This window comes from Aulostomus chinensis, chromosome 19 (genome assembly GCF_037954235.1).
Source record: "Aulostomus chinensis isolate RoL2024-O1b breed Wild chromosome 19, RoL_Achi_v1.0, whole genome shotgun sequence".
NCBI lineage: Eukaryota > Metazoa > Chordata > Actinopteri > Syngnathiformes > Aulostomidae > Aulostomus > Aulostomus chinensis.
The window spans coordinates 7691180-7712718 of record NC_141338.1 but is presented as its reverse complement, the minus strand read 5'-3'; the positions used below and the strand labels follow the sequence as shown (position 1 = coordinate 7712718).

At 46.6% G+C, this 21539-nt stretch overlaps 1 protein-coding gene and 1 long non-coding RNA gene across 4 annotated transcripts in view; both read right to left on the bottom strand.

Annotated features, from left to right (window-relative positions):
* The window catches only part of LOC147243889 (uncharacterized), an 88423-nt gene extending 86217 nt beyond the window's left edge, over positions 1 to 2206 (bottom strand). For 2 of the 3 annotated variants that reach the window (XR_015110315.1, XR_015110316.1), the window contains exon 1: positions 1649 to 2206. This is a non-coding gene — a long non-coding RNA (uncharacterized LOC147243889). The remainder of the gene's footprint in view (positions 1 to 1648) is intronic. The other variant, XR_015110317.1, reaches the window with a different exon arrangement.
* Positions 2207 to 4747: 2541 nt separating this feature from the next.
* Positions 4748 to 21009, bottom strand: smad7 (SMAD family member 7). Its single transcript, XM_086187049.1, has 4 exons — positions 19594 to 21009; positions 18769 to 18822; positions 15886 to 15957; positions 4748 to 5738 (listed from the first exon to the last, which is right to left on the bottom strand). The coding sequence occupies exons 1-4, from the start codon at positions 20057 to 20059 to the stop codon at positions 5200 to 5202; spliced, it is 1131 nt and encodes a 376-aa protein (XP_086043175.1). The 5' UTR covers positions 20060 to 21009; the 3' UTR covers positions 4748 to 5199.
* Positions 21010 to 21539: the final 530 nt, after the last annotated feature.

Sequence of the window (21539 nt, the reverse complement as noted above, 5' to 3'; positions counted from 1 at the left end):
CACCCCACCACCTCCACAACCTCCCCCTCTAGGCTCTAGGCCCCAGCCCCCCCTCCGGCTGGAAACAAGCAGATAGACAGACTGTCTTGTCTCCAAACCACCCACTCACCCCCCCCCCCCCCCCCACTCACTCACCCCCACCACCCCCCGGCTCTTTGTGTCTACTGGCACAGACATCTCCACATGCATGCAAGCAGGCACGTGTGCAGGAATACACAGACATATACACACATGAAAACACACACACACGGGCCAACAAATGTGACACACAGCAGGAAAATGCAAGGACAAAAGCCTACAAAATCATTTGATCTATATATGCTGCACTTCCATAGGATGTGTCAGACAATGATTGAACTCACATTCCAGACAAATCTGAAACTTATTCAAACAATCAAGAGGATGTTTTGATGTTTAGGATGGAATTTTAATTACATAAAAAAGAAAAAAAAAATAAATGGGGAAGGCTCATTATGGATGAACACAAAAGAAGAGCCAAAAGCAACCCCCCACTAACCCCACGTAGACATGCTGGGAGGGCCCCACCTACAGATCCCAACCCTGTTCAACCTCCCAACCCCCAGGTCCCCACCCCACACACACACACAAGCAGGGATTGACATGCTATAGAGAGCATGGGTGTGTTTACCACAAAGAAACCGCACTCGGTTTGATTCTTACACAGACCTGTACTGGGCACCCAAGCTCACAGTCGTTTCTGTCATTCATAACGTTAAATGCAAGAATCGCTTTCAGTTACTGTGGTGATTTGAGGAAGGTGTTAGAGGACATGGTCAGATTTGTTCAAGCCAGCTGTCTCTCCAGAAAGGCTGTATTGCCCTTTAATCACGGTGTACATCTTGGACCTACGCTTGTCCAAGTGTGTGCAGTCAAAAATCTGAAACCATGATCTGCATGTAAACTGCACATTTACACGTCCATAGGCTGAATTTCCTTGGCCTGTGGGAACATCAAGGCCTCACTTGTCAGGGCTTTGGGGGAAACTGCGATGGGTTTTCCACTATTTTCTGATTTTTTATGGAGAATAAAATAGTTAAACTGAAGGAGAAAACAGCTAGTGAAGATAATTATTAGCCTCAGCACCAAAAAAAATTAAAAAAGAGTAGAGAAATAAACATAAAGTGTATAATCCTGCAGAGCATCTGCCAATTCTGCACTGGCAACAAGTAAGCCTGACTATAAATCACACAGAGATAAAGGCAACCATTTTAATTAATTAATCATATAATCTCCATCCACAGCGGGACATATAAATGGAACTATGAATAAAGGCAGCAGACATGTGTATTTCCTCTCATTATTTGACCAACATTTGGCGCTTGCAGATGCTTGTGGCCCTCTTCCAGGTGATAGTCATGGTCCACCGCGCTTGTGTCAGCTAGTAGCCAACATTCAGGTGATGATCAGGTTCTGCTGCACTTGTGTAGCAATAGTAACTACCCACCACTCTTGTGTCACTAAAAGCCATCATCCAGTTGATAATCGCACTGCACTTGTGTTGTTGTCGGCTGCATTCAGACATTAATCGTATCCTACCACACGTGAGCGAGAAAAGGTCAACAACCGTGTGATAGTCATATCCCACCACACTTGCATAGCAATGGGTCAAAATCCAGGTAATACTCACGTACTGTTGCGCTTGTGTCGCTATAGGCCAACATCCAGGTGATAATCATGTCCCCACACTTGAATACCTAAAGGCCAACATCCAAGTGATAGTCATGCCCCCACACTTGTATACCTAAAGGCCAACATCCAAGTGATAGTCATGCCCTCACACTTGTATACCTAAAGGCCAACATCCAGGTGATAGTCACAGTCCACTGCACTGCGGGCAGACGTCGATATCCGGGTGATAGTCACGTTCCGATGTGCTTGTTGCTGAGGTGGTTTTGCGTCGGTGGTTTTGAGTCAGTTTTGACAGAGATCTCCAACAGTTTCCCGAGGGAAAAGAACCGGAAACTAGTTTGGCTAGCACTAATTAACCTTTGCTAATATCTTGAAGAAAAGATGGATTTCAGGTCACTGAAGCCTGAGAAAAGTTACTTGTTACAGTCCGTTTCAGTGTTTCTTTCCCGAGTCATCGCCATAACCACTTTCACCGTCACGTCTGACTATCGGTAGTTGATCAAAAAAATGTACTCAAATTGATCACGAATGCCACACAGCGTCCAAGTTCTTTTCACCAGTGATGCTGCTTTACCATTAAGCTCCAGGGGGGGCGCTACTTCACCATTTAGATTCAACAAGACAGGGAGCAATAAAATTAGTCTCTTTACTCTTTGTTTATGAAGTCAAATGACAGTGATTGTTTGTTTGAATAAGAAGTGACCTTCAAAATGCCTCTTTATTTTAGGGCAGAGGTCCAATATCACATCTTTTATTTTGAATAAAAAATGTTTTCAGGCTCCTTACAAGAAAATGCTGGTAGTAAGTAAAAGGTGGTTGATGGATTTAAGTAAAATTTGCTCACTATTTTGGCCCCTGTAACTGATGTGTGATTAATTTAATACTTGTACCAAAGCAGCGAGGTACTGTTGAATGTCGATGGAGCTAATTTGAAGTACTTTTATTTGATCAATCATGGGTTAGAAATCATTTAAACATGAATTAAAATTCAGCCATGTGAGAGGTAAAAATCATAGTCCGGTGAAACTGTTAATAGCTGACTCATCAACATTTAACCCCAACTTTTGCAAGACGCTGTCAGCCAAAAAAGTTTGGAAACCACTGGATTCATCTCGACTAAACTGTTACACACAGTATTTGAGTAAACTTCTTAAGGTTTTTTTTTTTTCCACCACAGGCAGGAAGATATTCAGGACTTCACTAGAGGAAAAAAAAAGTATTTATTTTGGATATTTCACATTTAATATATTCAGTTAGCAGCTCAGTTAGACTTAATGTAAATATAATTTCCCAGCAAGGACATCTAAACAGTGTGTAAAGGCCTTCTTTAAACTACCAAGAAAAAAAAAAAACGCAGATATGCTGAAGCCTTTATTTATTTATCATTTTCTTGGCTCAAGAATAGTCACATCTAGATATATTAAGTAAATTACACTGGAACCAGTTTATAAAATGCCCAAGTGTTTTTCTTAGAAGCAGCGAGCTCATAGAAACAGCTTACATGTGTAATATGCACATGCTGACTGGAGAGGCTGGGAAATCTGTTATATGTTTTAATGGCATTATTGGCAAGCTGAATCAGGGTCACCCTGTCTGAGGGAAATCATGGATATAAGGCCATTCCTTTCTCTCTCTCTCTCTCTCTCTCTCTCTCTCGCTCTCTCTCTCTCTCTCTCTCTCTCACACACACACACACACACACACATACACTAAAAGCTTTGAGCAGCTTTAGTTGTATTAGCAGAGTTAGGGATTATTGTTGTGAGGCCATACAGACAAGTTTAAAGTGCATGATGTCAAGGAACAGGGTCCCACCGAGCGGCCACAACTCTTGTACAGAGTTGCAGTTTTTACTGAGATTTATTCCTAATTTATCCTGTAAAGGTTTGGTTTGATATATACAAAGATCCAGACAGTAATGTGCATTGTACAGTCATGAAATAAATATGGGCTGTCGTGTTTATCACTGTCGGTTTAGGTTTATTATTCATAGACCGCTTTATGATGCTTGTCTGCTTAAATAACAACATGGTGTCTCCTTAGCATTTACTCAAATAGGAAATATTTGATTGCTGTTCAACCCTTCCTGCCGGTGAGCTTACGGGACAGTGAGAAATCACACACGCTCCACCGCTGAGTCACTGTCACTAATTTTTTTTTTTCTCCCCCCACTGCATTCAGAATAAAATTAAGCTTTTTTCTAAGTGTCGAACGCAGAGGATGGGGGTTGGATGACATGGAAAGTAGGTCTTGTGAATGTAGGTCTTTGAGACAGTGTATGTGGGTAAAGCAGGCTTACAGTAGTAATCCTCTTCACAGACACCCATCTGACTAGCAACAGGACGAGGCCCAGACAGACACGCATGCTAACACACACACACACACACACCGGGTTTGTTAGAAGGAAATCTGATGGCTTTTTATCCCCCAGTTTTTCTTGAAATACAAGGCCGTGGTGTCTGATCTCATATACTGTTATCTAAAATGTCTACGTGAAGTTGCGGTACTCCTCATTTCCTCAGGTGTGGCGCAGACGTCTTCCTGATGGTGTGTTGCATTCCTTTCTTTTATCCACCATTAAAACAAGGAGACTCCTTCAGGAAGACCAGACCCTATGTTGACTTCATTGGTTCCTGAAGTTTGTCATTACGGCATCCTGGCTGTGATGTCATCAGCGGGTTAATGACAGAGAGGAAGAGGGACGCTCATCCCGAAATAACTCAGGGAAAACAGACCATTTAAAGGGGCATAATGAGCCCGTAAGAGCAGCGACTGAGTTATGACTCTTGTCACAGTCTGACTCATTTTCTCAACGTGACATCAGTGTCCTTCAGTGAATGAAGTTCTGTCTGCTTCTGTTACAACTAGGAGAACATTTGTTTGATTAAACTAAGCAAGAGGATTAAAAGAGTTGATATGTGGATGATCTCCTTCGTCAATTTTGGATGTCAGTTCAACAAGCACCAAAAAGCAAAAGCACTTAAGAGAGCGCATACCTTACATCAAGACAAGCTCAACCAAAATCAATGTTAAAAAATACAGTTTTTGTGTTTTATTTAACAAATCTGCCCCATAATTCCATGGATTCTTCCTTGGCCCATCCTACACACCTTCAACAAACACCATTGAAAACATGACCTCCATGGCGGAGGCGATGAAACACCGACTGCACGAGAAATGTTATTTGTATTTTTTTTTTATTTTGGCATTTCTTTGTTTTGCATTTATATTAAGCAAAGTGCATCTTATTTTCTTTTTCCTCATCAACACATTGCACAATACATAAATAATGATGCATATAAAACGTCTTCATATTTACAATTAATAATATATTTATATATAACATAAAATACATTTTTCGCTTCTTATTTTATTTAATTAGATCTTGTCATTTATTAAACAAAGTCTGTCAGAATCTTATACTTTCTTCTTCTTTTAGAACTTTTTTTCAGTTTGAACCTCTGGAACAAAAAAAGGAAAAGTGGGTATAGTCTCTTTTTAAGGGGGAGGCAGAGGAGGGGGATGATGATGGTGATGATGGTGATGATGCTATCGGGTGTTGAAGATGACTTCCAACCAGCACGGACAGCTGCTGATGAACTGTCTGGTGTAACACTGTCCCCAGCCTTTCACAAAGCTTATCTGGACCGTGAAGCCCGTGCGAGGCTGCTGCGTGAACTCGTGGTCGTTCGGCCTCTGCAGGCTGCCGGCCTTGTCATAGTCAAAAGCTTTTATGGAGAAACCGGGAAACACCTTGTGCACCAGCAGCGTGCGTGAGTCCGGGTTGTCCAGTGTGGCCGACTTAATGAAGATGGGGTAGCAGCTGCGGTTGTAGACCCACACTCCGTCTGGCTCACGTGTCAGCTGGATGCCGTAGCCGATCTTGGCCCGCACCATCTGCACCAGCTGGGACTTGTTGTCGGAGCAAAGCTGGCCCAGGCAGAAGCCGTTCCCCTGAGGTAGATCATAGAATATGTCCAGAGAAGGCTCCTGGACCGAGTAGAGGCGCCCGACGCGTGTCTTCTCCTCCCAGTATGCCACCACGCACCAATGGGCCCGCTCGCCAGACTCCTGCAACGCTAGGGAATCTGAATGAGACAGAAAGAAATGGAGATGGTTAAACCTTCAGGAAGGTGCAAGAGAATGATGAAACATTACAAAGACACACAGATCAAGAAGAAGAAGAAGAAGAAGAAGAAGAAGTGAGTGGGAAGAGATGTGAGGCAGTGATGTGGGACAGAAATGTCTTTCAAATTTAATGAAGGGCTCCACCAAACGACTCAAACGTTACTACTTCTCCATAACTGAATCCTTATCCCTGTTGTGGGAATTAGAGAATTTGCTTTAGTCGCGAGCCAAAGCTACACTGTCATCCTCAATTTCTGCCATACAGGAAAACCATGTTTAAATTCCTGGACTTCAGACAAGAGAAGCAACTCGGAGACACTGGCAGGCAAGTGTCCACACGCAGTACAATATTTGTCTAGGCATTAAATGCTTATCTTCTGTCTGGCTCGCTGTATTTTTGTAGAAGCCCTGCCAACAATGTCCTGACGTCATTCCGATCATCTCTCTACAGCGGCACGCTCGAGGAAACTAGAAACTCATTTGCACAGGAAAGGTAACGAGATGCACATAAACACATCCGCCATTCCTCGTCTACGCTCAAGCACACGAGCTAAGGAGCAATGCAGGCCTCCAATCTTGCTGGCTGAATCGTTGACAAGCTAGGCCTCGCCGGTCTAAAGTTTCCCCTGAGCGTAAAAGAAGTGTAGCATTGGACATGCTCCAATTTCCAACCCCTCCCCTCCCTCTCCTGTCTCCCTTTAGTGTGCCTCCTCCGCTGTCCCACTCCCTCTTCATATCTCTATTCCACAGAAATCTGGCTCCCAGCTACTCCCTGCTAGAAAAGTGGGAGCCAGTCAGGCGCAAGGGAAATAGAGAGGAAAGAAAAGAGGAGGCGGGGGGATGGGGCGGGGAAGAGAAGGAATGCTTTTCACATATTTGGACTGTTACTTTTGCAACTTTGCTTCCTCTTCTGATCTTTTAGCATCTTCTTTGCTCTTAAGGGTCATCCATGTAACGGCTTCTATAAACTGCATCTTCTTCACTTCAGCCTCGCGATGAAAGACACATTAAGAAAACTAGAAGAGGGGGAAGTGAGGGAAAATATGAACAGAGTCCCCCCTGTCCTTCCCACCCCCCTTCCTCCTCCCTCGTTTCATCTGGGGGTAGCTGTGAATGTAACCGGTAATTTGGAAGGTCCCGTCTGAGACAAACTGCAATGTTAATGCAGCAGGATCTCTGCAGGCCCGAGTGGACTCGTCGCGGCCTGTTATTAGCCTTCATTAGACGCGGCGAGAAGGAGGGAAAAAAGGGATGAAAAAGACAACACCAGGACAGGGGAGACAAGCAGAGGGAAGGGGGGGGGACTGAAAGCATGCCTTCCATAAAACAAGCAGGGCTGTGTTCTTTGAAGTTGGTCAGAGCCGAGCCTCAGGGAGTTTATCGTAAATCCATCCTCATGGGGTGCAGGGGGAACCTAAGTACCCAGCTATCTACCTTAGACTAAATGAAGAAAAAAAAAGCATTTATCTTGGAGATAAGACATAGAAAGAGTCTTTTGTGTCTCAGACAGTTTTCCCTGTCCTGCTGGGGCTTTGCTCTCAGGTCTGGTTTACGTGTACATACAGGAACAGCCGAGGTTGATCAGGACGCGTTTCTTAACAGCTGACAGAGGGCCTGCTGGTGGAGCTCACCTGTGGGGCCCTGTGTATGTGTGTGTGTGTGTGTTTGTTATTGCTGAGAGAGACAGGGCCTGGCGTCAGAGGTCATTAGAGCGGCTGCCTGTCTGAGCCTGTCATTGCAGCCAGAAAACACCCTGCTATTCAGGACTACACTGACTGCCCCGCTTCCCCTCCTCCATCCCTCCCTCTCCTCTCCTCTCCTCTCCTCTCCTCTCCTCTCCTCTCCTCTCCTCTCCGCAGCTTAGACTGGTAGAAAAAGAGAAGCAGGGATGAAAGCAAAAAATTGGGGAGAGGCAGAGGTAAATATGATGGGAAATGAACTAAAAGCAGCGGTGAAAGAAGTATTTTCCAACAAAGCCACAACATTTTACATCCTGTCTTGCCAGAGTCAAGCTTTTCTGCTCGGTATATTAGCAGAGAGAAAGCGATACAGGCAGCAGCCTCGTCCATCTGTAGGACGCAGCCTTGTGAGGAGTATGTTCACAGCTTGTCCTGTCAGCAGATGAGCTTACACCTCATGAGTAATGCCGCAGAACCACGCATACACACACATTACACACACACACACTAATGAGAGTGGCCCCATATTAACGCACCTTGTCGTAAGTGCAAGGATCATTTAACCGAATTTTAATTTTTAAAAACATGGCGTGTGTACGCTTGTGTGAGGTGTCGGCTGGTCAGGCTCCTCTTGTTACAGTCTGGCACTATTTCAGGTACTTCTTGTATAGGTGTGTGTGTGTATCTGTCGTCAGAGTGTCTGTGCCGAGTCTTTCTGTCCTTGGAGCACTGCATTTCCATCGGCCCCTTAACATTTACAGAGCTGTCTGCAGTACGTCTGTACATCTGTCTGTCTGCCCCAGAGAAGCATAAGTCCGTCTCTCTGTCTGCTGCCCCACCTGCTTGTCTGCACCACGGCCTTCCAGCCAGGGCGTCTCAGGCTTCTCCTTGCTGAAGATAATCTGGCTAGCTGGCAGCCCGAGGCCATCTGTCACTCTGGGTCTTTCTACTTTGTTCTGCTCCTGTCTGCTGCAGGGCTGTCCCAATATGGGTTCACACCAAGGGGTCCTCAAATTATATAATTGTTTCTGGCTCTATGAGGTTGAAACACCCTTGAGCAACAACCCCCAAAATAATGCTCCTTGCACGGCAGCCTCAGATGTGTGTGTGTGTGTGTGTGTGTGTGTGTGTGTGTGTGTGTGTGTGTGTGTAAATGAGGCAACATTGTAAAGCAGCAGGACTATACAGCTAAGTCACACGTTCTGGTGCAGATCGGTGAGAGAGGCATCATATGGCAGTGAATGATAAATCAAATGAGAAAAGGTCTAGTTAAATGTGTTTTCTATCGTGTAAGAAAACTGCAAAAGGCAGCTGGTGTGCGCTAACGTAGCTTTTAGCAGATAAAAACGACATATTGCTACTACGTTTGCTGGGTGTTCAATGATCATCAACCTATGGTAAATAGCTGTGACTCAATAGCCCCTTCCTGCGAAATATTTACAACATAGAACTCCAGAAGGGAAGATTTGGCTAATGGACACATGCAGTGCCAGCACCCCTGTGGATTTTAAGGGTCCTTGGTCTTTGGACGCCAAGCTAGCTGAGACAATTGGACAAGGGAGGAGGGAGTGTGTGTGTGTGTGTGTGTGTGTGGGGGGGGGGGGGATGTCGACAGACTGGGAGCTTCTCCCAGGGCCAGTCTGGAAAGGTTAATCATTACCTCTGTCTGTCTCCACACACGCACACACACACACACACACACACACACACACACACACACACACAACCAGGTCAGTGCTAATTTTTTAGAGGTCAGCACAGTAATAGACACCTACACCCTTGTGTGGACACCAGACTATCAACATTGGTCACGATTGAGGAAACTCCTGAGAACTGTCCTGTATCGATCCTGGCGAGAGCTCTCTGCATGTGTGTGTGTGTGTATACGTGCTGTTTGTGCCACTGTCTCGACTCAGACGTGTAATGACCCTGTAGTCATCAGACACACACAGCGGCTGAGGGAAGGAATGGGGAGGACATGAAGGAAACAGCTCGAGGGGGGAAGGAAGGACTCTTCATGGTGCCTTATTTTCTAAGTCAACACCCTCTCTCAAGCCGGGGAAAGTCTATTCCAAAGGTCAAGGGTCACGCTGAAGGCATTCCTTTTGTTCTCTCTGCCATGCCGTATAAGTTCAACCCTGTGTGTGTGTGTGTGTTTCTGTGTGTGTGTGTGTGTGTGCTTCAGGAGGACACAAGTGACATTTCTCTACTCTCAAAAACATCTCATTGATATTTTGACGTGAAACTCAGCCTGTTGCCCAGTTTTCACTACCGTCTAATGTCTGTAGCCACAAACTCAATAGCAGGTGAGCCGTCAGAAAGAGGAGGTCAACAGTTCTGCACGGCAACGACAGACAACGTGTCCTTAGCGTGTCTGTATTAAGTGAACGGAATGTTCTGCCCGTGCCTGCCGCCGGCAAAGGTAGTCTTAGTCTTCGATGTCTGAGAAAAAGAAACTGCATCACAATACACACCAACAAAGGTGTGTTGAGGTCAGCGTAATAATTGTACTGTACATCAATACTGTAGCCTGACGCGCATCACCCTTCAATTTGTTTTTCCCCATGCCAACGTTTACGTAACTATGCTAAAGTCGACAGCACCTGTTCTGTGATTGTCTACTTATTGTGTGGTAGGCCGACAATAGCCAGACTGTCAGTAATCACAGTAAAAGGTATAATTGATCAGGTGGACAGCTTGTTTCAGATAAGTTTGGACAGTTTTCATTGTCCATCAGTGTTCTAGGTTCCCCGATACATAACAAAAATGATCTATGATTCAGTTGTAGCAGGTAGACAAGTAGTAGGTGAGTGGGTTCAGAAGCTGATAGAGGAAATGCCTCTTTAGGGTGGCAGTTCATGCAAGAAGGTTTCAAGTCCGTTACCCTCCCCCCTCCCCCCTCCCCCTCTCCTGGTTCAGGAAACCTAAATTAGCCCTGATGGCAGGAAAACCGCAAAGGGGAGTGGCACAGTTTCGCTATCTACAGATCTGACTGCTTGCAGAAACACTGATCGAGAGAATGAGTTGCAGACATGCCATCTCTAACATGAACCATCCGGTCATGACTGGGAGGAGATAAGAAGAAGAAATGATGTGTGTTTTCCTAAGTTTCTGCAATAATGACATGATCTATGAGTGATGTTTGAAGATAAAGTACAGCAATGTTTTGGGTTATTTTCACTAAGCGACAGCATCTTCTGCCTGGATTTAACTATCCTGAATTCTGCAGCATGCTACTTTTTCACCGAAGGTCATTTTGTTTCCCTGGAACACCTCCTTCCTACTCCTGCTGAGTTATTATTCCAACACTTCATCATGCTAAACCCCCCCCCCCCACACACACACACACCACACACACACACACACATTTCCCAGGGTGACAGGACAAATAAACACTAGCTAGCATACAGAGTGCCAGGCAGACCGTAATGATGTCATCAGCTCGCCTGTAACACACAAGTAAGAAGATCACCCGCAGGCCCTGTATCCTGGAGTCACACAAACACACACACACACACACACACACACACACACGCACACACACACACACACACACACACACACACACACAGTGCTACGGACAGACGGACAGACAAGCTGAACAATCATGCACATTATTGTGGCGCTAAAACTCCGTGGGAACAAAACGGTACAGACATGCAGATAACCAGCAGAGCCAGTTGTGTGTCGCCTGAGCTTCTGTTGTGATTTTTTTTACTCTGTTATGAATAATTATACACCTGGTGAGTGTGTGTGTGTGTGTGTGTGCGCGTTTGTGTGTGTGTGTGTGCGTGTATATGTGTACCAGGCGCTGCTGTCTGTGATAGAGATGTGGCTACTGACAAGACCGAGACTGCTGCTGAGATGAAAAGAGACACACGCACCCCTCTGGTCTGAGTGCACAAAAGACAAACTGACGACATGAATGAGCAGGCTAGAGGGTGGAGACAGGAGTGCTGTGTGTCACACAAGAAATACGACACACACATACACACTGAGGTTTACAGGAATGTGTCTCCACTTATTTCCATTTCCATCTTTATCCTGCCAAAGGGGTGGGGGGGGGGGCCTCTCCCTCCCTTCTCCGTCACACACACACAGACACACTATTTTTCATATCTTCCTACATTGAGCTAATGTCAAAATCCACTTCCACCGAGTGACTGCGAACCAAAACAATGTTCATCTTGTTCTGGGCTTCCCTCCAGCTCTGGCTCACAGCCAAATCTGCAGAACCCACCTTTCAATCAGCTGGCTTTGCAAAGGTGGGCTAAAGTTCTCAGCTACCTTGATGCTACGCTAATAATAACAACATAGAATTCTGCATCTAAATCTGAGAAAAATCTTCAGCAAAAGCCAAAACAAGCTAGGCTTGCATTCCGTTATCCTCTCTCCTTTTTTCCCCCCCATCTCTTTCTCTCTCTCCATCCTCTGCTGTCTCTGTACTGTTTTTTCGATTTGTGCAGCATAATGACACAGGGTGGGGAACAGAGGACGGCCAAAACCAAAATTAAGTCCCTTGCCAAGAGGCGGCTTGGCTGCCGCGCAAAGAGAGGAAGTGGGGAGTAATGAGAGATCCTGGCCCGGCGCAGAGCAGCCCGGCTCTGCTCCGCTCAATTCGCTGGCTAACACACAGCCTCCAAATTACAGAGAACAGAGCAGAGCTGCCGGCCATCTCTCCCTCCACCCAAAGCCGCCATCTTCTCTCCCTCATCATTCCTTCCCCTTAGTGTTCAAGCAAGGAAAAAAATAACAAAAGGAAAATCTAGATTGAACCAAAACAGAAACAGGATGGGGAAGAAAACATTAGCAAGTTACATGACTGCTGTCAACGGGGTAAAATACATTTCTATCTTCATAGAAGTCAAATAAATCTTCCACCAGTTTCTTTTACCTTCCTTCTTTCTGGTTAGTTTTTTTTTTCCAGACGAGGAGAGACTACGGCTGCCTCCCCGTCCGTTTGCCTTTTCCTCAAAGACATGAGGTCATATCCTGCGCAGCCCTTTCCTTTCCCTGCTAACCCAAACAAGGCAGGAATGCCGAAAGGGGGGGGGAAGAAAGAGAGAGAGAGGGAGAGAGAGAGACAGCGAGAGAGAGACAGACAGACAGACAGACAGACAGAGAAAAAGAGAGACTGAGGGTGCTCTGTTTCTCAGTTAAGCTGTTGATTGTTGGAGGTTACTTTCCAATTTATTGTCTGGGGTTTATCATCGGGTTTAAAACAACAAGATTTAAACCTCACTTCCTGTAATTACCTCAAAACAAATATACTCACATAAGGCTTTTTCTTTGAGTGAGCTTGGACTGGGGAAGAAAAAAAAAAAGAAAGAAAAAGAGGCCCGTTTCTCCGGGGCCTTCCACATGACAGCAGTTTGATTTAATGACCTGAGGTGCAAAGACTAAATTTAATCTCTGTCAGAGCCCCTGATGAAGGTTATACCTCCAGCCGATTCACAGGATGACTAATTGACTGACTGAAGGGCTGGCAGACTGTCTGTCGAGCGAGGTGACTGGCTGCTGGTATAAGAATACAACTAGGCCTAAATTTAAACTGCAGTGGGAGGAAGCGCCTGTGTGACAGTCGGCAGTGTGCCAGGGCTCCGACCAGGTCATTTTATCTGCCTGTGTGTGTGAAAACGTGTATGTGTGTGTGTACATGTCACCGCAGCCCGACTGGATCCTCTTACACACGAGCACTCCGCGTCAGTCCCCGATGGCACCAGCAGGCATGCCACCAACACACACACACACACACACACACACACACACACACACACACACACACACACACACACACCACTCACTCACACTACACATCCATGCACCTCTTAAAGGGACAGTTAACCCAAAAAATGCTAATTCACTTATTACATAGTCATGTTGATGGCAGGTCAGGTGACTGCTGGGGTTTCACAGGAAAAGGTGTTGCAGAAGTGAACGGAGACAAACACGATATCATAAAACCATTCAATTCCTCCATTCTGCTCAAGTCTGACTGACGCCATGTTTTAGCTTCACTAAAAAAGATGGTGTCAAGGTTGAGAGCTACAGTCAGAAACACAAAAACATGGAATCAGTCGACTTGGAACATCACGGCTTCAGGACACTTGGATTACTCTGAAGGAACAGTGTGGAGGCATTTTATAGGTTCATTTTGCAGTTTGAGCATTTGAATGTCAGTCTCCATTCAATTCAATGGTTTGGGAAATCACAGCGACACTTTTTCCTCAGCAGTGTTTTCTGGACTAAAAAAAAACATCACCTGACCTTCCATCAGCATGAGACTAGGAAGATTACTACAATTTCCAACCCTTTAAAAACCGTAAGCACAGGTAGTAAAATACGTCCGCTCACCTCCGACTTCCATTCTCATTTAAGAAATTTACAGCTCAAGATCATGGAACGACCTGAGCGGCGAAACCAAAATCAACCTCTCGTCTCTTACAAGTTTACCTATTACTTAACACTCACCAGCACCACCAACAATCCCTCTTAAAACCTGACCCCATCTCTATTTCCAAATCGCTCTCTTCATTTCCTGGGTCAACCTAAACCCCAAAGTTAAGCCCTCAACCCCGGCGCCCAGCTCCAGGCCTCTTGCCATCGACCCCCTCTCCTCTCCCCTGCTCTCTCTGCTCTGTTCCAGGCTGATGACGTGAGCCAGCGAGAGGAGCTTTGGAGCTCGTAGCCTGGCAGGCAGCCTAGTTTGCATTTGTACTTGTCACTGCCGCAGCTCACTTAACTCCTTCCAACCTGGATAGTCTTTCCAAGATGGATGACGGAAGGAGAGTAAAAATGTTATCTTTAATCACCTCTGTCTGACCTGTGGTTTCATGGTTTCTTTCAGGTATGGCACAGCTACAGCACAGTCCTATTATTATTCTGCTAGCTACAAGTCTTGCTGACTTCAAGTAATGCCAAAGCCACCCTCCTCTGTCTCCCCTCTTCCTCTCTGTAAATATGTCTGGAGAAGAACATAAAAAGGGTAGAGGGAGTGAATTGGAAGGTCAGCAGCAGGCCTCTGGGAGAGCCATGTTTCTTTTGTCAGGGCCCCAGGGGGAGGGAGCAAAGAAGGGAGGGAGCGAGGGAGAGAGAAAGAGTGTATGTATGTGAGTGGTGGTGGTGGTGGTGGCGGCTTCTTTTTTTTTTTTCTTAGCTTGCCAGGGAATTCATGAGGGCAGAACGCTTCTGCCATCCCGCCTCACTCTTGCTGAGGAGGCCCATTCACAGAGCGCTGGCCGCTGCTGCCATATCATCCTCGCCAGGAAGGAAAACAGGGGAGGAGGAGATGTGCGCCTCACTGAGAGAAAGCGAGGAAAGGAGGGAGGGAGGGAAGGAGGGAGCATGGGGGCGCCTGGTAAGACTCTTGGGTTTCACAGTTTGAACTAAAATGTGTCTTTAGTTAATGGAGGAGAGGAGAGGAGAGGAGAGGAGAGGAGAGGAGAGGAGAAGAGAGGAGAAGAGAGTTTTGGTTCCACTCTTCATGTAAGCATTGCTCCAATCTCGTCCTCCATCTAACACACACACACACACACACACACACACGGACACGCAGGCTGGCGGTTTACCCCCCGCCCCCCTACCACCAAACAAAGGAGGGGGGAAAATGGGCAGTGAACACCAACTGACATAAAACAGGCTTTAAAGGCCCAGTAATGAGAACCATCTGAGGTAGAGGAAAACAGAGAACAGCACAGAGCAATCTCAAGCAGCGGAGCGCAAACTCTCTCTCTCTCTCTCTCTCTCTCTCTCTCGAACACCATCTTATTCTGTAGCCTGCGGACAGGGCGCTGGGTAAGGAAGGCAATACTGCCAAATGGGATTATGGGAGAAAAGCTGAGGAAGCCCGAAACACGTCCTGCATGAGAGATGGAAGAAAGAAAGGCGCCTGTGTCCTGTTCCTATCCACACACAGAGGAGAGTTAACTGTCTACAAAGACGTCCGCTATACACACACACACACACACACAAACAATCACATGTCAATTGAAGCTGTACTCTTTTCCAACAATGCCACACACACACGCACGCACACACACACACTGAACATATTCTTCTCCAAACAACAGTTCGGCGTGTTTGTCTTCCATTACAGCATAATGCAGAAAAGGATGAGAGGGAACGAGAGAGGAAGAGGAGAAGAGAGGAGCCTTGTTTAAAGAGCCAAGAGGGAGAAATTTATGTGGATGTGGGAGAAATACACCACCCTCCTTCACTGGCTTGTTTTATTACAGAGGGGAAGCAGGGGCCCCCACAATCACTGCCTCATCATCAGCCGTGTGGAGGGGAGATAAGTGTGTGTGTGTGTGTGTGTGTGTGTGTGTGTGTGTGTGTAGGGAGGAAAGCATTAAAGAAGAAAACAAAAGGAGGAAAGTGAAGGACGGGTAGAAAAAGAGAAGAAATGACAAGCATAGATAAAAGTATTTACCTGAAAGCCCCACAGGGGCCGAGTATGTTGTTCCCCCAGTATCACTGGATGAAGGTCCAGAGTCTGGAGAATCTAATGGAGAGACAGACAGACTCTGAATTAGTGCTGTGTGTGTGTGTGTGTGTTATACAGTGTGTATGTATGTGTGTGTTAGGGGAGATGGCCATGTAGCAGCTGTGAGGCCGTCAATCACTGCACTGAAATCAATTCCTAATGAAGATGAAGCTCACACTCTCACACATACAGAGAAGTCTAGCAGAGGAGAGTTTCTTACATCCCTGATAATCCCCCATAATCCACTGTTTCAGGACGATCGTTAGCCTTGCATCTCTGCATGGACGAGCTACTGATCTGCGTTCTTTCTACTCACAACTGAAGTGAATATTAGAGATCATTAGAACACTTTGTAATCTGGGCTCTGTAGTTTTCCTGTCAGGTTTATTGCAACTTTTGGCCATTCAGAGCTTCAGCTAACAGATCATCTCATTGGCTGCCAGTTTGACCGAGCAGTAGCTATGAAGTAATAAAGAAGCAGCCACCACTGGAGCGGTTTCGTTGCTAGCCCCGCCTCCCTGCCCATCCGGAACGCGGCCCGTGCCCTTGTGGTTGCAGTAACGAGATGCACAGGCATAGCCCAAGCCTGCCGTGCTTTCATTGGCTGCCAGCAGCCTTGCCCTGGTCTCCCGGGCAACAGTTCACAGCTGACCACAGGACTGAGGGGGCATCAGAGAAAAAGAGCGAAACAGTGTGTGAATTATATTCCCCAGAGCTGAAACAAGGTAGCATTTTACATCTGGGCTGCTTTCATATTGACCGCTGCTGCTGCTGGAGCGGACAGGGACCCTGACACATGGAACCCCCGCTTCCTGCTCACTGGAATCATAAAACCATCGTCATAAAATACGCAGCACTTCCGTTTCATGCGGGATTTCACAACGTCTGATTGCCTTCTAAAAGTTAACTGTGCATATTTTCTTGACATCATTACATATAGGAAGCAAATACAGATAGAATTATGGAGAATAGGCCATAGTAATGGGAGGAAGACTGACAGCTCCCTGGGGCCACGGGGAAAAACCCATCTTTCTGCATGATAAGCTTGTGTCCTCTGTGTGTCTGTTTGTGTGTATCCCCCCCGGCTTCCTCCATACAGGGAAATAGTATAACCGATGATTTATTTAGAGATTGCTTTTCAGTTAAATAATATGGGAAAAAAATGTGACTTTTACAACTTAGAAAAGTACACAGACACCGCTATTTTCTAAGCCTTCTTCCTGAATTCTTGTCGGTAACATGTCGTTCCCACACACTCAAACCTATTCAAGTTTGCTCCAAGAGGGGAAACAGGGTGGTAACATGAGTTGTATAAGCATTTCCTTTGTGTGCATCCAGTGTGCATTTCCTATTTACATTCTTGTGTCCTTTTCCTCCCGACTAAAGCCACTATGGAGCAGCTACAAGTGGGCCAAAAGTGGGCCGCCATCAGGATCGATTTTGCCCTCCGAATGTTGAGAAGAAAAAAAAAAAACATCATGACAATAACAGACCTCATTTAAGTCCCTGTTTTTAATGTCAGACTGAGGTAGAAGTGCTTTTTAGGATCCCTTATAATCATTTTTTGTTTCATAATTTAAACAGGAGGCTGCTTTGCACAGGAGACAGTTTGGCGCGAGTGAAGTAATGAAACAATGAGGAGGCGTAGACGAGAGGTACAAAAGGCAGTTTAACAACACAATATGTGTCTGCTCATGACCCCTGGCCCAGCATTTAGTTGGCCCTCGAGAGTCTGGTCCCCCTTTTACTACTCTGACTACCCTTAAATAGCTGCACCGCCTTCATATTTTGGATATAATTTTTAGATGTTTCTGATCAGCTCTTTCTCTGGTAAATGAACATATGAATGGGGCGGGGGGGGGGGCTTTGAGGAACTGCAGCTGCAGCTGCAATGACTTCCTATTGTTTCCACCTACTGAAAGCCACTTTCTCCTTCTAGCTGGATAACTGGCCAGCTGGTCGCCCGGCTGGTCGTTGTTTAACCCTGAGCTCTTCCTGCACTGACAGACAGCGAGGCTCGGAGACAATGACAGAGTAACATTTGGAGATGTAAACAGCCCCCGACTCGCTCAGTAAAGTGGCGTGAAGAGAAACCAACGATTCCTGGTTGTATCCTGAAATTTAACACACTCGACTTCATAAGCGATGACATAATCCGATGCCACTTTCTGGCTCCGGGGAACAGGATGACGGGAGGAGTCTGGCACAGGTGGAGGGCGGAAACAATAAGGCATGACTAAAGTGTGTTGCCATCACGATGCTTTAGGATAAATGGCTGAAACATCTGTGGAAGAAATTAAACGGCCCACGCTCTGCAAATGCTCTCTCACGCTCCCTGAAACAAATATCCAAACAGAGATGAGGGACGGCGGCGACACACCCCCTCACAAGCCCCCCAGCCTTCTTCTGATATATTCAGCTGATAAAAGCTGGCTGGCTCCACAGACGCCGCTTGCTGTCTGTCTGTCTGTCTGACTCTGTGCTGCCATTTACAACAGATAAACAGACACACAAACAAACACACACGCGCACACACACACACACTATGCCCCTGGTGAGGTGTCAGTCAGCTGGTATCTCAACTTTGTGCTGCTTTGACCTGGCTGCCAGCCATGCTAGAAGTGCGCAGCCAGGCGTGCCACTTCACAGCTCCCATAAATCTCCACATAACATGGAGCTGTTTCCTCCACACACACACACACACACACACACTGCAGGTTGTGTGTAAGACTATATCACACATAAGCAGTCACGCATTCAAGATGGGCTTTGAGGAATTAGCAGAGAAATGTGGTTTGAGTCAGACATCATTTTTTATATCAAGCTTACCTGGTGGTTTAAGATAGTCCATGGGATAGCGGGAATATGGAGGAGGAGGAGACTCTGCATGGAGAGAAAAACGAGGCAAAGCATGAGGAGAAAAACAAGAGAACCATCCAAACTGTGGGATAAGAGTTGTCATTCTTCAGGGAAAAGCGGTTCTGTCTGTCAGCTCAGCCTGGAGACGCAGGCAGCAGCGAGGCTGGCCGGGCGGCTATTGCCTTTCATTGGCAGGCAGATAAACAGGGGGCCGCCTGGCGCCAGGAGGGCCACTATCAGCGTCTAGGACAAACTGAGATACGGGCCTCTTTTGGCCCGGGACGCCAAGCAAGCACACACACACGCACGCGCGCAAACACACACACACACACACACACACACACACACAGGCCATGAAACTTCCCAGTGGAAAGACTGCAGAGCCTCAGCTCGCACTTTGGCAAAGCCAAACGTGAAATATGAAAATGGCAAAAACGCTTTCAGAACATGTCTGTGATGTAAGACTTTGTGGATGAGGATGATGATGATGATGATGACGATGATGACGGTGGTGGTGGTGGGGAAGAACCTTGGCACGTTTGTTTGTTTTTTTTGTTCTCTACAAAGGTCAGGAAATTCAAGACAAGTGCGCCAGCAGAGGTGATGTCATTTGAATTAGGCTAATTAGGCTGGCAACGCTTTAATGACACGGTGTCTGATTTTGCTCAAAAGTAGGCCCGACTTCCAGAGGATGAAATGCAATTTCACAACTTTTCTTTTTTTTGTGTGTTTTGGATTTTTTTTATTTTTTTGAAGATGACGGAGGGTTTAGTAGAAAATAATCCGACCACTCACCGAGTTCACACAGCCTACTCATGTGGTGCGGGTTGCAGCAAACGAGCTCTGGGTTGATTTTCCCGTAGGATTCACAGCAAGACAGCCTCTTCAGCTCCGAGGAATGCCTGAGGTCCGGCCACCTGAACACTTTGTAGAGCAGCATGGGGAGGGAGTAAGACAGTTGACCCACTTTGGCGTCCACTTTGCTGGGTAGGAGCAAGCAGGGGCTTCTGGCACCCCCCTTTGACTCCACCGCCTGCAAAAGCAACTCTAATTGTTTCTCTTTAATCTTTTTCAGTATGGAGTGGGTCAGCGCCTTCAATTCAGCCTCCGACCCGGCGTTGGACTTGGCCACCTTTGTCGCTTTGCCCATGCAGCAGCCCCCGGAGCCATGCGTCCCTCTATCCGCCTCCCCGTCGCCCTCCACGGGCGCACGGCTCCTCCAGAGTCGCCGGACGAGCCCCGATCGTTTGGTCCTGAACATGCGGGACGAAAAGAGGGTTCCCCGGCTAAAAAACGAGCATGGTGTCCGCAAATCATGAAGATTCCGGGATCCGAGTCCAGGCAATGACAAGCAGCCTGAGAAAAGAAGGTGGAAAACCTGGGAGCTGGATAAGCAGAGGGAATCTGTAGCATACGCCAGTCTCTGGTGCTTTCTCTTGCAGACTATCTCGACGAAAAGCAGCCAAGGTTCCCGGGACAGTCAGGGTTTCCCGTCAGTATAAATAAACATCACCTTTGAGACTGTTCTGAAACGACGGCTAGCAGCGTTTACTCGTCTCCAGCGACGGAGGAGATCTGCTACCAGCATGTAGCTTCGGCGCTCACTTGAAGATGTGCAGCTCGGAGAACTGGCCCGCATAAAACACACTCGGTGCCCGGTTTTCAGCTTATAAAGACGGTGAAAACATCTTGCGCATTTGCCGCGGTAGGCATGAGACAAACTGGTGCCTAATTAAGCCTAAACGGGAGCACAATTATCCCATGAAAACCGGAGCTCCCCTGTGTCTTCAAGAGCATTAATCCACAAAATCCTTGATCCAGGAGAGTCTCCGAGGCTGGCGGAGGCTTTTCTATACGATCCCGACTCAACATGCAGAGGATGGCAGGAACGAGGCTTGTCCGAGGGAGCAGAATCCAAGACTCAATCTCCAAACCGAGGAAAACGAGAGCTAGAGACCCTCGGGTTAACGTCCACGCAGCTGTAGCGAGCTGCCGAATCCCTCAGAATAAAATAATCCAGCAGCCTCGTAGTCGCACGAAGTTTCTCTGCGTTTGTGTGTGCGTGTGTGAGAAAAGAGAGAGAGAGAGAGGGAGAGAGAGAGAGACAGTGTGGCAGAAAACGAGCCGACGTGTGCTCTCGAGGGGGGTAAAAGTCTCTGTGTCTGTAAATGAGGCGGATGGTTTTGGTGCCCTTGCCCGGTCTCCAGTCTCCAGTGCGCATTGACGCGCCCGGTCACGTGTGTGTCTAGACACCCTGTCGCTTAAAAGAAATGTGATTGTGCAAACAACAGATCAAGTAGAGCCCAGTGCGCGCGCGCGCACACACACACACACACACACACACACACACACTCAAACACACACACACATACGCGCGCGCGCACACACACAAAAGAAGAGGAAAGTTACCATTTTCTCTGAAAGAAAAGTTAACAAAGTGTAAAGTTGAGAAACAATTCTCAAGTCAATAGCTATGACATCAGCAGGCGAACTAGTCTGGATTATTTGAATTACATTAAATCCAATCTAAACGAGATTATGGATAAACTGAGGGAACATCATAAAAAGCCAGAATAAAATTTCGTTCTTAACTATTTTAGAAGAATTATTTCTGGCTGCAGCTTGAGTTGTTGGATCAGGCCATCTGTATGTTAGAGTGTATGAGGAGCTGGAATCAATCAATCTATCGATCGATCAATCAATCAATCAGTCAATCAAACGACTGATTAATGGGAGACAGC